General features: G+C 46.7%; 1 protein-coding gene and 1 pseudogene across 1 annotated transcript; both read left to right on the top strand.

The window, feature by feature from the left end:
• Positions 1-2,490: 2,490 nt before the first annotated feature.
• On the top strand, positions 2,491-5,270 carry LOC123051834 (uncharacterized; annotated as a pseudogene).
• Positions 5,271-8,924: 3,654 nt separating this feature from the next.
• LOC123051833 (uncharacterized) lies at positions 8,925-11,775 on the top strand. The gene is made up of 3 exons (XM_044474812.1): positions 8,925-9,107; positions 9,201-9,269; positions 9,394-11,775. The coding sequence occupies exons 1-3, from the start codon at positions 9,033-9,035 to the stop codon at positions 9,748-9,750; spliced, it is 501 nt and encodes a 166-aa protein (XP_044330747.1). The 5' UTR covers positions 8,925-9,032; the 3' UTR covers positions 9,751-11,775.
• The last annotated feature ends 1,842 nt before the right edge of the window (positions 11,776-13,617 follow it).

The raw sequence follows: 13,617 nt of genomic DNA, 5'->3' as shown, positions 1-13,617 counted from the left end.
CTCCCACGGGGCTTGCCTAGGATGTTCACCCTCAACGAGGTTCGTGACCGCGGCGGCATCCTCCTACTTCTCACGGTCACCTTCACCAACCCGTTTGACGCGCGCGAGCTCCTCGGCCAAGTCTTTTGGTGTGGCTGCGAGGCCATCTTCTTCACGATGTACAACATCTACACCAACTACGAGAGCATCTTCCCCACTCCAGGCCAGATGCACTCCCTTCCCTACGAGGAGGAGGAGGAGGTGTGAAGTTGAAGACGGTGTTGAAGGGGGGCGCGGCCAAGGTGGAAGAAGGAGGTCAAGATGAAGATGTTCAAGAAGGGGTGCGAGCCCGGAGTCAACCTCGTCATGTTTTAGTTTTATCGTTTTTATTTTGTTGCTTTTCTATGTCGTGCGTGCCGTGTCGTGTCATGTCGTGTCGTGTCCGTGAACTTATGGGTCCAAGTTATTATTGCCTAATGTAAGGGTACGGTGTGTTGCATCTTATCTAAGTTATTATGTGTGTTAAAAAATGTTCGTGCCCAAACATATCATTTCTTCCCTAAACCAAGTCATGAAGTTCGAGAACTTGTGGTTTTCATTAATGAAAATTGGAGGGGGTGAGAAGCCCTCTCTTTCATTCAAAAAAAAACAAGTCATGAACTAACATGCAAATTTATTCCCTTTACATCGTAAACCAAGTGCCACTCTAACCCTAAACCAAGTGCCACTCTAACCAAAATCATGTGGCAGTGCAAACATACGTTTCCAACCCTCCAAAATTTCAGTGCAAAACAAAGGAAAACCACTCTCACACGTGTGCAAACATTCACGGTCTCACTATGTATACCTTCCTTCCCTACCCATGTCAAAGTCTTTCCGTCTGTCCTAGCGGTTACCAGCGCAGCCCTAAACACCACAAACCCACGCGGTCCTGGGTTCAAGTCCCCAACCGCACCAATTTTTTGTGCATTTTTCACCCTTCATTTTTTAGACAAATTATTTTTTTCTTAATGTAATGCCCTTAAAAAATCTTCATTTATTTTGGCACCAGGTGTAAACCTCTACCAGAGCTGAGGCACATTTTCCATGACATTTTGGTCTTTGATTTAAATCACGGTGTATTTGAATTGGAGTAATTAAATTGCTAGTAAATATTTAACAGCTCGAAAAAAATTCTAAACTTAATTGTTTGGCTCTGGAATAATTCAATTAGCTTTCACAAAAAGTTTCAGCATTATGATTTACTGCCTAAATTAAATTAGAATAGAAAACAGAAAAAACGCAAGAGAACCCCTGAATGGGCCTAATTGGATGTAGTTGGCCCATTAGTCTAGCCTGCACTTGGCTCTACGCTCTGAATTTGGCCCACAGAGGAACCTTTTTTTTGACAAAAAGGCAGAGCAGAGAGTTGCATTTCATTGATCAAAAGTTTCTGAATTCCTCATTTCTTCTCCCTTTTTTCAACATATTTAAATGTTGGTCACTTCTTCTCTTTTTTTCAACATTTAAAGAACTTTGACCAACATTTAAACTAGGCGAATTTTTCATGCAATTTCAAGCTTACAAAATCCTCCATAATTCATGCCTTTCCATACATTTTCAACATTACAACCAATGCGATTACCATACCTACAAATGCCCAAAAGTAATTGCAAATGGGTATTGGTATTTGTGCTTGATCTTCAAGCTTCCTAACCTTCTTCTTCAACATCCTAAGCTCAACAGCTAGCTCTCTGTCAGTGCGTGCTTCGCCCTCCATCTCTTCTTCCGGAGCTCGTGTTGCGGCCACTGCCGTTCGTGGCAGCATGCGCAACCATTCTTCATGCTCTTCTTGCAGTTCATTCATCAGAGTCTTGGCCAGAGCATCGACCCAAAGAAAGAAGCACGTCACCTGCATGAACACCAAACAGATCAACCCATTGCTCAAAGATCCCGACCATGAAAATGGTGCAATTGCCCCGATTCTTACCCCATTCTCGCTGCACACGTAGAACGGACGATTCTGGTTCCTCGGTGTGTGAGAAACCCTCCGATCAACGCCCGCCCGGCACCGTGGACAGACGAAGACAGGCATGTCCACACGCGCCCGCTCTGCATCCGCGAGGTGGCGCGGGAGCTTGAGGAAGACATGGAGCTCGGAGCCGAAAGGGATCTCAACGCCGCCGCGCCCTCCACAGCTAGCTTCCGACCGTCGTGCTCTCTCTCTCTCTCTCGCCGTGCTCTCTGTCGCCGTGGTCATCGCCGCTGTCTGTCGCCCGCTTATATAGCACACCCGCAACGGCTCTCTACTCAAAGGCTCTCTGCTGGGTCCCACAAGCCACGCGTGCAACGGTCTGAATAGAATTGGCCGTCTCTGCCGCCTGGTCCAACCTGTAAGGGCCGAGTCAAAAGGTTGACCTGACGGAGACGGAAGAGTTCACGGAACGAGTCGGTGCGCACGGACTAGGGGCAAAACTGAGCACAATTCACATCTGAGGGCAAAACTGAGTACATGGACAGTGAGGGCAAAAGGATAATTAAAAAAAAAATGCCCTCGGCAGCAGCAGTCCGAGAGGTCGGAGCCAAGAAAGGAACAGAGGAACAGAGCCGCGCCCTGTGGGCGCGCCGGCTGACGGCCTCGTGGAGGAGGCGGCGCGGGGCGCGACAGCGGACGGGAGCCGGGAGGGATGCAGCCGTCTTCCTCGCGCCGAGGGGAGCTGCTGTTCGGGGATCTCTGGGAAATCAACGAGGGCGCCACCTGAAGATCTCCATGGCCAGCGCCGCGGAGCTCAGGTACCTGCGCCTGCCCGCTGATGGAATGGCCGTAGCCGCACGCCGAGACGCGGATGCCGCGGGCCGACCCGTGCGCCGGTCGGACCAGCGCGGTGGCATCGCCTGCCCCGCTCGGCTGGTACACGGCCAAGGGCTTGCCCCCTGTGAATTCGAGTTCGAGTTCATTTCCAGTTCAGCCGGAGACAGCTGGTAATCCGAGTCCGGTAAGAACCAGGAGCTCTCCGATGAATAAAAGCGCTTGCGGGGGCAGCGGCTCCAACTCGATTCGTCCGCCTCCCTCCCCGATCCCCAGATCCAATCCAAGACGCGGCATCGATGGCGGCGAAGGTGCTCCAGCTCCGTAGCTCCGACGGCAAGGTGCTCGTCGCTCCGGCGTGGGACTGTCGCCCGGCCGCCGCCCAAGCCCTCCCGCTGGAGATGCGGGTGCCCTCGCGCAACCCTCGAGAGGGTGCTCCAGTACTGGACCAAGCACAGCCTGGCCAAGGCCACCGGTGAGTCCCGGGAGTCCCTCGCCCGCTGGGACGCCGACTTCCAGCGCCGTCTCGAGGAAAACGGCCTCGCCAAGGAGGCCGCCACGGCCGCCCAAGAACTCCGCCGCTACGGCATCGACCATGGAGGGCGTCCCCATCGCCACGCCGCCACGGCCGCATCTGATGTCGCTGCTCCTGCCAAGGCGGCCCATGTTGATCCCGTCCGTGTCTGGTGTGTCAACCACGGAGAACGCAGCCATGCGCCGGCGATGCCTGGCTCCTTCGATGCCTCTGATATTGCCTCCGTCGCGCGCCCTGGGCCTGCCACCACCTTGCTGGCTGCTGCTGGTGCTGACCCCGTGGATGTCCGGTGCGCCATCCGTGCCCGTGGACGCCAGATGGCTCAAGACGAGGAGTCCGCTTGCCACCACCGCAAGCGCCCGGCTTCCAAGGCTCCAATCTGCCTGCCTGCCACTGCTGCTGCGCCTGTGAAGAAGGTCTCTCGTCAGGTCGCTTCCAAGGCTTGCTCTTTCGTCGGCTCTACACCACTGCCTGCCACTGCTGTGCAACCGAAGCCGCAGATCAGCATGCGCGAACTGATCGAGAACGCTCGCCTCACCATGGCTCGCCTCGACAAGGCTCGCTCTGCCTCCGAAGAAGAGGCCAGCCGTCGGTGCGACATCGAGCGCAGCCGAGCGGAGGCCCGGCGAAAGGTGGAGCAGATGGCGGACACCGTGCAGTTCAACGACCCCTGGATCCATCACTCCGACGTGACCAAGTCCCCTGAGGGGCTGCTCCAAGCACGACAGCAAGCATGGCGTTATCAAGCTCACCTCCTCGAGATGGCTCGTCGACGGGACTTTGCTCAAGCGATGCAAATCCACGGGTGATGGAAGCAGGGGAAGAAATCATCAGCAGTGCAAGCTTCTTGGTGGTAGTCTTGCATCAGAGGAGAAGAGTCGGCAGTGAGAAAAGCAGAGGGAGCAGAGGAATCTAGTTGCAAGCTACAAGTTGCCAACTATGTAATCTAGTTGCAAATTTGTAGGAGTACTGCTGCTGCGCCTGTGAAGAAGGTCTCTCGTCAGGTCGCTTCCAAGGCTTGCTCTTTCGTCGGCTCTACACCACTGCCTCTCACTGCTGCTGCGCCCGGTGTGAAGAAGATGACTCCAGCAGTTTCAACTCTGCACGCAAGAAGGGGGATGGGGGAGCTCAGCTGCAAGATTCCGAAGCAAAACCGTGTCACCGCTGCAGCACCAAGGAAGCAACCAATTCCTTGGCTGCGTCCAGTGGTATTATGCCTTCCCTAGTCTTTTAGTTGCTTCCTAAACCATGCACACATAAGTTTCATCTAATCTTTGTCCCTCTAGGTTCTGCACTTGCTTACCAAGATTTCTAGTGTTCTTTGAATCCCGTTCAGTCATTAGTAATTTTACTAGAGTGTCAGCAGAGTCTCCATCTAGCTAGGCAGCAAAAATCTTGTTAAGATGTGTACGGCATAGTTACACTACATCCACACCTGGTCCTAAGTTAAGGGTTTAAGTAAATAAAGGGCATTTTCAATAAATCAAAGTAAAGCAGATGAGCCTAAAAAGGAAACTCATGTACTGCAATTCCGGCACGAGACAGAGCGTAAGACGCACTCGCCGCAAAATCCAAAACGCCCATTTGCTACCCGGCTTGTAGCAGGAAAAAGGAGTAGAATTGAACTTGTCGATACACACATAATCATGTGAGCTGCCTAGCATCTGGAGACTATGCTGACTCTCCTGTAAAATTAATCTTGGCTGAACTGGATTCTTAGGCATTGGGCGTCTTGGTGAGTTAAAGTTGCAGTTTCCGACGAGTAACATTGGTTAGTGAACTCTTGTGTGTGTGTTTGTGGGTGAAGCTTTGGGCTAGGCAAGTCCTAAATGTATCGACTATCAAGTCGTATTGTAATAAATTTCAGACATGAAGGAAAAATTGTTGGCCAAGCAAGTCCTGAATGTATCGACTATCAAGTCATATTGTAATCAATTTCAGACATGAATGAAAAATTGTTGGCCTGAATTTGTGCAGAGCATTTGAGTAACTTTCTGTATATATGATTGTTGTATGCATCTATGACTTCTTAATACATTCTGCCGCTCTAGTCAGAAAAGTGTGAGTGGTGAGCCACATAACCATGTTTGGGACAGTTATTGGTTAGAAGATATTCTGGTTTGAGATACTGCAATCTAATTGTCAAGAGGTTGCATCATATTGTAGCTATTTGACAAATAGATTTGGCTTTTCTCAGATCATAGCTTTTCATTTGAATTATGTGCAATATCAGTGTTGCATATCCAGAACCCCTAAGAAAATTTCATGTCCATTTAAATATTATGAATTTCACTACGTTAAAGTTTCCCAGTAACCCAAGGGACCTGGAGTGGAACTTTTGTGTGGATCTAAGATCTCAAGCGACTATCAAGTTTGTCATATGTAACCCTGAATCTTTAGTGGTTACTACGCCCATGGGGGACTGCAAAATAACTCCTTTTCTAGTTAGTTACAGTTTGATGATTTTGTCGTGCTCAAATTCCAATCAGATCTTGTTTAGATACGTTCCTCTCTGCAAGCAAGGATGATGCAAAGAGATGAGCATCCTGAACAATTTCTCTGAATCCAAGTGCAGTTCCTTATTTTCCACCACGAATAAAGTTTTACACTTTCTCCTCATGATATTGCTAGTGATTGCAGTATCTTCAGAAACTTCCAAAACAGAGTAATGTTATTGCTGCTTTTTTTCCAGCGAAATTGGCAGAAATGCTGCCGATTCATTAGACTGAAAAAAAATGCTGCATCATGCCTGCGTGAAAAAAAGCTTCTCGCATCGCAAGCTCCGCTGCTGTCTTAGTGTTCGATGGTGAAATAATATCCTGAATTTTCTTTTTCCTTTTTTTTGTTGAGAATCTTGAATTATCTTTTTCCTCAGTCTGAAAACCAGCTCCGGTCTTGTTTTCCCGGATAACACAACAGCAAAACATTGACCTTTTTTTAGGAGTATTACCACTTTATTTATTCAACCACGACTGAAGTTGGGATACAAGCGATATCAGGGGGTTGCAACAGCCACACATGGCGCCCCACTTGTAACAAAAACTAGCTCTCGCTAAGCTATGAGCATCTTTATTGGACTCCCTAGACTCAAATATAACTTTAGCTACTACAAAAGACCTCAAGAAGTTTTTGATGTCGTCGATGATCATGAAGCTCGGGCTTCTGTACTCCTCCTCCAATGCTAGGGATCATTGATAGGTCACTGGTGTAGCTCCGAAAACAGCAAAACATTGACGTGCTGCACGGTTGCCTTCAACAAATGCAGAGCCCAGAGCTGAGACACCTGCTGTCATGGAACTTCCGATTGAACAGGCCCTCACCCTTCCTGGGTTTGGATGGATCCCCCCAGATGATGATTCCGTGAAAATTAACACGGATGCTGGTATTGATAGCATTCTGGAGAAGGGAGGGGCAGGTGGTGTGGCTCATTCTTCGACAAGGTTTCTAGGGGCCTGGTGCAAGCCTCACGACGTCACGGACACTCTGATTGCCGAAGGCTATCTTTATGCAATGGCGTTATTCCTGCAAAACTTAGAGGATGGACCAACGTCGTCATGGAGATGGACTGCCTGGAGGTAGTAGACCTCTGGAACACTCGCCACAATTCCCGTTCTGTTGTGGCACCTATCCTTCTGGAAATTGGGGATTTATCTTCTAGTTTTAGTTCTTTTGTTATTCAAGCTAGATCTTCCAATCTCCCGGCTCACCTTTGCGCTAAGCGAGCTTGTTCGCTGCAAGTGACCGAGGCTTGGACTGATGATGTACCTCCTTTCCTAGTCAGCGGCCTTATTTTTTTTGAGAGGTAAAACACAACTTTATTCATCAAAATCCACATGAAGTGGGATACGTCTTTGGTCATAAGACTGACCAAACCAAACGTGGCGTCTAGGACGTCTAGACAAAGAAAATTTAGCTAGGCTATGTGCTTCATAGTTGATAACACGACTCTCAAAGGAAAAAATACAATGAAAAGGAGCTTTATGATTGATTTCGCTTATGATTGCTGCATATCTCCCTCGTGCACTCGCATTGATGTCCACAATAACCTGCCGACAATCTGATGCAATGACAAAGTCTCTGATGTCAGATCCTATGCTAGCACAAGTGCCTCACGGCAAGCAATCGCTTCCAATGTATCTGAATCGGGAGTTCCTTCAATGACTAAAGCCGAGCTACCAACGTAGTTGACCGCTTCATCCCTACATACCGCAGCTGCAGAGCCTCCTCGTGAACGCACCGCTGCATCAACATGGATCTTGGAGAATCCTGGTGGTGGCCTTTTTGGTCTTCATCGTTGCACCGTTGGAGTCTCGACGTGTGGTCTGGGTTGTTGTTGCTTGTTGCTTATAATCCCGAGGTCATCGATAAAACTCTGAACAAAAAAGTGTGTCGCTTGAGGGCTTTGGAAAATTCCTTCATGGATGGCCTTGCGGCGAGCGTGCCATATGGACCATAAAAGTAACAGCCATAAGAACGAATTTGTCATGGGGTAACATTTCCATCAAGGTGAATAACCAATGCTTGGCGTTCAGCTCAGTTGTAGCTGTGATTTTATGTGTTACATCTTCATCTGTCAAAGCCCATACACTCCTTGACGATGAGCATTCCAACAAGGAGTGGCACCACGAATCTTGGACTCCACACAAACCACACTGGCCCGAATCTGTCATATATCGATGTTCACGAACATCGTTCGTCGGCAGAGACTGTTTGGAAAGTCTCCAAAGAAACATACGGATCTTATCTGGGACCTCAGTTTTTCAAAGAGATTTCCACGATCCCTCATCTGCTCTCGAACTTGACGGACCTGTCGTTCCTTCAAGCCAAGCCTCCCTCCTTTGCCTCGTTGCCACCAACATGTTGTATGCAGATTTAACTGAGAAGATGCCATACTTATCACAGTGCCAAACCCAAAAGTCCGGTATATTCTGAGTGCACAGCGGGATTCCCAATATTACCTGGACATCCATTGGCATAAACATTGCCCGTACGAGTTGCCTGTTTCATGAAGCCGTCGCGTGATCTATGAGCTCCGAGACCAGGGTAGGCCGGTTGGGTGTTAAGCACCCATATGGTCGCAGCATTTCATCTCGTGGTAGCCAATTGTGTGCCCAGATGTTTCTAGATGATCAATTGCCAATTCCTTTGATCAAACCTTGCTTGAGAGTATCACGGCCCTCAATAATTGCTCTCCAAACTTGGCTAGGATGACTACCCAGTTCAGCCGCAAGGAAGTCCGACAATGGAAAATAGATGCTCTTTAGCAAATGGGCGCTTAGTTTCTCCGGGTTCTGCAGCAAGCGCCAAGCCTGCCTGGCCAGCATTGCCAAGTTGAACAACTCAAAATCTTTGAATCCGAGACCCCCTATTCCCTTGGGTTGTGTCATCGACTTCCAAGAGACCCAGTGTGGCGTTCGTTTTCCTTCTTTGCTTCCCCACCAGAACTTCCTGATTAGCACATAAACCTCTTGGCAGCTTAAAACGCCTTATGGCTGATTGTGCTAGGTGTGCTTTCGTTGAATAAAGAACTCCAAATTCCAACTCAAAAAAATAAAATTGCAGAGCCGAGCCCAAGCAAAAATAAGCCAGCGGCCCATCCTGAACAAGGCCCTGGCGGGCAGGGTCGACAAATGGAGGGAAATCTCCTCCGTTCTGAAAAAAAAGAGCTCTGCCCATCCACTGCCAAGCGCCGCCGATACCGACGGTATCCCTACTCCGACGAAGCCGCCCATGGAGGCGGCGGAACCCCACGCCTCCGAATCTTCCGCCTCTCCTATCGGCGCCGACGCCCCCGCCTCCAAGCCGGTACGTTCTCCTCGCCGCCCTCCGCCTCGGCATACCACTCGATCCATTCCCCGCCGCCCCTTTAGTTGAAGTTTGTGTGTTCTGAGCTCGCAGGGTGCCGCCACCGGCGCTAGGAAGCGGAAGGCCCCGGTGGCCACGGCGAGGAAGCCTCGGAAGCAGCAGGTTTGTACTGTACCGCACTGTACTGTACTGTAGCAATAAGTAAATAACCTGCCGCCGCAATCTTGCTTGCTTGTTTGATTCGCCTGAATTTGTTCCATCTATGTGCTGCCATTGTTTGGTGTAGGCTCAAGAAACCATCCAGATCCCTGTATACTACGGACAAAGAGCAGAGTTTTATTGCGTGAAAGGCGGTGATTTAGTTGATTGTTCATACATTTCTCCTAGAGTAAAAGACTGTGCACATGTAATCGGACAACTACTGCTGTGCAATCGATGTCGTTGGTGGATCTACAGCTCTGGATCTTCAAGCTGTTTCGGCTCCATCCAGAAACACAAGATCTCGCCATTAAGGGGTTCATCAAACAACGCAAAACTGACTTGTTCGACGACTTCGAACCTGACTGGTATATGGAGTACTGCCCTTGGGACACATGTTACTTTCAAACTGACAAGTGCTGGAGTGCCTTTGCCAATAAATTAAAGCGGAAAAGGAATGTGATGCAAAAGTTCATGTTGTATGCAGAATGCTCTGAGATCAAGCACTATGCTATTTTGCTCAAAGCCGTGCATGATGATTACTCTCAGTTGGCACGGGTTGTGTTTCCTGGGACGAAATGCCTGACAATTTCTAACTTCCGCTTCCTCCGCCTAGTGGAAGACCTGTCAATGACACCTAAGGAAATTATAGCTTATCTCGCTCAACACTATGGCGAGCAGATGAACCCCCTTGAGGCGTGGAGGGCTAGACAGAAGGCTCTGGAGCGGGAGTTTGGTACATTTTACGATTCACACAACTTTGCCCCAAGGTTACTTAAGGACATAACATGTAAAACCCCTTGGGGTTTTGTAGACATCAAGGATGCAGAGGTTGCAGGATGTGACAACTTTCGAGTCCTTCACCATATATTTTGGGCTTTTGGGCAGTGCGTGCAGGCCTTCAATCATTGTCGCCCTGTGCTATGCATTAAAGGCACACCACTATGCGGGAAATATCAAGAGGTGCTGTTGACTGCTGTAGCATTAGATGCTAATGGTTACTCCATTCCAGTAGCATGTGCCGTCGTTGAGGGGGAGACCAAGGAAAGCTGGATGTGGTTTCTTAGGAATTTGGAGCAACCAGTGAGGCATCCATCGGATGTTTGCATTATACATGACTACAAAAGAGAGGTGATCGATGCTATAGAGGACTTTCTAAGTTCCGATCGGCGACAATGGGGGAAAGTAGAAAGCCGGTGGTGCATGGAACACCTTGCCGAAGACTTCTTTGCATATTTTGGTGACAAGAACCTGGTGTTGATGTTCAAGAAACTTTGTCAGCAGAGGCGACTAAATAAGTTTGTTAAAATCTGGAAGGAGCTCGATGAGTTGACAACAAAATATACAGCAGAGAGAGAAGGTGGTACTAGTGGGGAAATGCAGCAAGAGTTAGTCCAGCATGATGAGGTAGACCTGGTGGCACAACGCCTGTGGAACCGACCTGATTCAGTGGACTCTGAAGAGGAATGAGATCATGCCAATGAAAACGAAGGAAATGTAACAAAGTTTTCTGACTGGATCTGTCTGAAACCAATGGAGAAGTGGTCACTGGTGCATGACACGAAGGGGGCCAGGTACGGCATCATGGGCGCTGATATATCAAATATATACAAGAATGACCCTGTATTGAAAGGGATAACATGCCTTCCGCTCAGTGCGATAGTGGAGGTGACATTTGTGCGCTTGGTAGAGCACTTCAAAAACACAAGTGCTGCAGCAAATGAAGCAATTGGCAACCCATCAATGAACTTCCCTGAACGGGTCCAGGATGACATGAATTCAAAAATGCAGAAATCCAAGATGCATCGCGTGATTAGCCTAGACACCAAAACAAGAAATGTTTTCCAGGGGAAAGAGTTTCGGAATTTTACAGTTCAGTCGAGGCAGAAGAATGAGGTTGTTCACCTGAAATCGGAAAGCATAAGTAAGTTTGGCGAATCCACAATACAAGAAAGTGCCACCTGTTCATGCAACAAACCACAGCTGCTTCACATGCCCTGCACTCATGTCATTGCCGTCTGTTGTCAGATTGGGGTTAGCACTGCTACATACATGTCTCCATACTACAGCCTGGCCTACCTAGGTAGGATCTGGAGTGGAAATTTTGATGAATATAGGATCTCACGCGGCTACAGAAATATCACGCCATTTGAATGCAATACAACAACTTGGATCCCAGACAAAAGATTGGAGTGTGGTCTTCCTGTTTTTGTAACATCGGACTGCCTAGAAACTGTTGCGGACGAGTCAGAGCAACAATGCAACACTGGAAATGGATCTACTGAAGACAATCAAGGAGCGACAACATGCACTGAAGAACCTAATGAGATTTAAACTTCTGTTATCACGTATCAAGCTATTAATATTCTGGGCCCTAAATAGGCAGTAGTCACTGTCGAGCTTATCCTATGTAAACTCTGAACCTCTGGTATTATTTGCAGTGCGTGAAAACTGAATTTTAGGCATATTAAGACAATATGGTTACTACGCCCATGGGAGACTGCAAATCGACCCCTCTATTTTTATTTTCCCAGTAGGTTACACCATTACAGTTTGATAATTTTGTTGGAACTCTTGCATGCTCGAATGCCAAATCATTCTAGAAGACATCATTTCTTGTTTAAATATATTTCTCTGCAAGAATAATGCTGCCAAGATCTGTCCATCGTGAACAATTTCTCTGAATCCATATGCAAATGTGGTACAGAGTTCCAGTCTACAGATTTTTTTTAAATAGCCAGCCTACAGATTTGCCATCAGGTGTTGACATGCTCCTTTCAGTTTGCTCTGTTAGCACATTTACCCGTGTTAAGTTGGTCTTTACAAAAACAAATATGATGTTATGTTTTTTTCACGCTAGAAACTGAACGAATACTGCCTATTCATCATTAATTTGAAAAAATGATATGTACAGAGATAATGTTGCATTATTGGTCAATTCTTTGCTACTGTTCTTCATCATTCATCATTCATCATGTTTTTTCTTGGGAGGAAAGTAATTTCCTGCTGTATTTTTTCCGTTGTGTAATCAGTGACGAAACAACATACTATAAAGAACCATAAAAAATGCATTTTTCTGCTTAGTGTTGGATGATGAAACAATTTCCAAGATCTTTCTGAACTTCTTTGCGTGTACAGACAGAGAACCATTCTGAATTCAGTTCTTCTTGTTATGTGTTTTTTCCTTCAGAACGTTTTTCTTGTGTTGTTCATGACACCTATTCGTAACCTCATCGAACTAGCTAAGTTGCTTGCTGATGAATAATGAATATACAAAATTAATCAACCATTCTCGAGTTGGAACAGGCCAACAACCATGTCCATTAAATGAATAAAATCACTCTTGCCCAGAAAGATTTTGAATGAAAGAACACGGAGCTGGACAGCTGGACTGTGTTTAATTCTTTTTGATGTGGACACCTTTTTTTTCGTGATGTGCTAGGAGCACCCTGCAACCGTTGCTACTGGTGGTGATTACTCCGGTCCAAAATAGGTGTCGCAATTTTGAACTAAGGTTAGGTGATCGTGTAAGATCTCATGTTATGTGATCGTGAGATCAACCCTAAAAATTCTTATTTGTGAAGTTATTTGACAACATTCATGTGCGGTATGTCTACAACTCAGAAAAAAATCAGCTCAAAACTCGATGTACATTTCGAGATTCAAAAAAGACAAATTCTATGTGAATAGTGATAGCTTTGGGTGAAAAGTACTTTGACATTATTCACATCCAATTTTGTCTTTTTTTGTTTCTATTAACACAGGTCGAATTAGAAGCTGAAACTTTTTGAGGTTGAACATCAACCATTGAGGTGTGTCTACAATTTTTTTGAGAATGTTTGAACATGTAGATTTTTTTTTAAAAATATTGATCTCATTGATCTCACCTAATCTGAGATCTCACACAAGTCTCCCCCTGATTATATTATGGCAGTAAGGATCTTCCATTCAAATCCTTCTGTTTGCAAATTAATTGAAGTTTCAGTTTTGTCACAAGTCAAACTTATTTATTTTTACCAAATACATTGAAAATTTTGATAGTCAAATCTATATTCATTTGGGAGGTAATAAAGAAAAAACAAGTTTCCCATGCATAGTGAGGTCAAAAAATAATGTTGCACCTTTTGTCACTATTCATTGCTGATTTTTTTGTTGTTCATACCTCCCAAATGATTTTAAGCTTGAATTTGTACATGTTTTCAGTGTAACATGGTTTCCATCTTATATGTTCTACTGTTTCTTTTAGGGGTGTCTGCTGTTTTATTACGAGCTTTTGTTTTCGAGAAAATATTGCGAGCTTTTAGTGGGGATG

This window comes from Triticum aestivum, chromosome 2D (genome assembly GCF_018294505.1).
Source record: "Triticum aestivum cultivar Chinese Spring chromosome 2D, IWGSC CS RefSeq v2.1, whole genome shotgun sequence".
NCBI lineage: Eukaryota > Viridiplantae > Streptophyta > Magnoliopsida > Poales > Poaceae > Triticum > Triticum aestivum.
The sequence above is the reverse complement of the archived record's forward strand: the minus strand, read 5'-3'. Positions and strand labels throughout refer to the sequence as shown.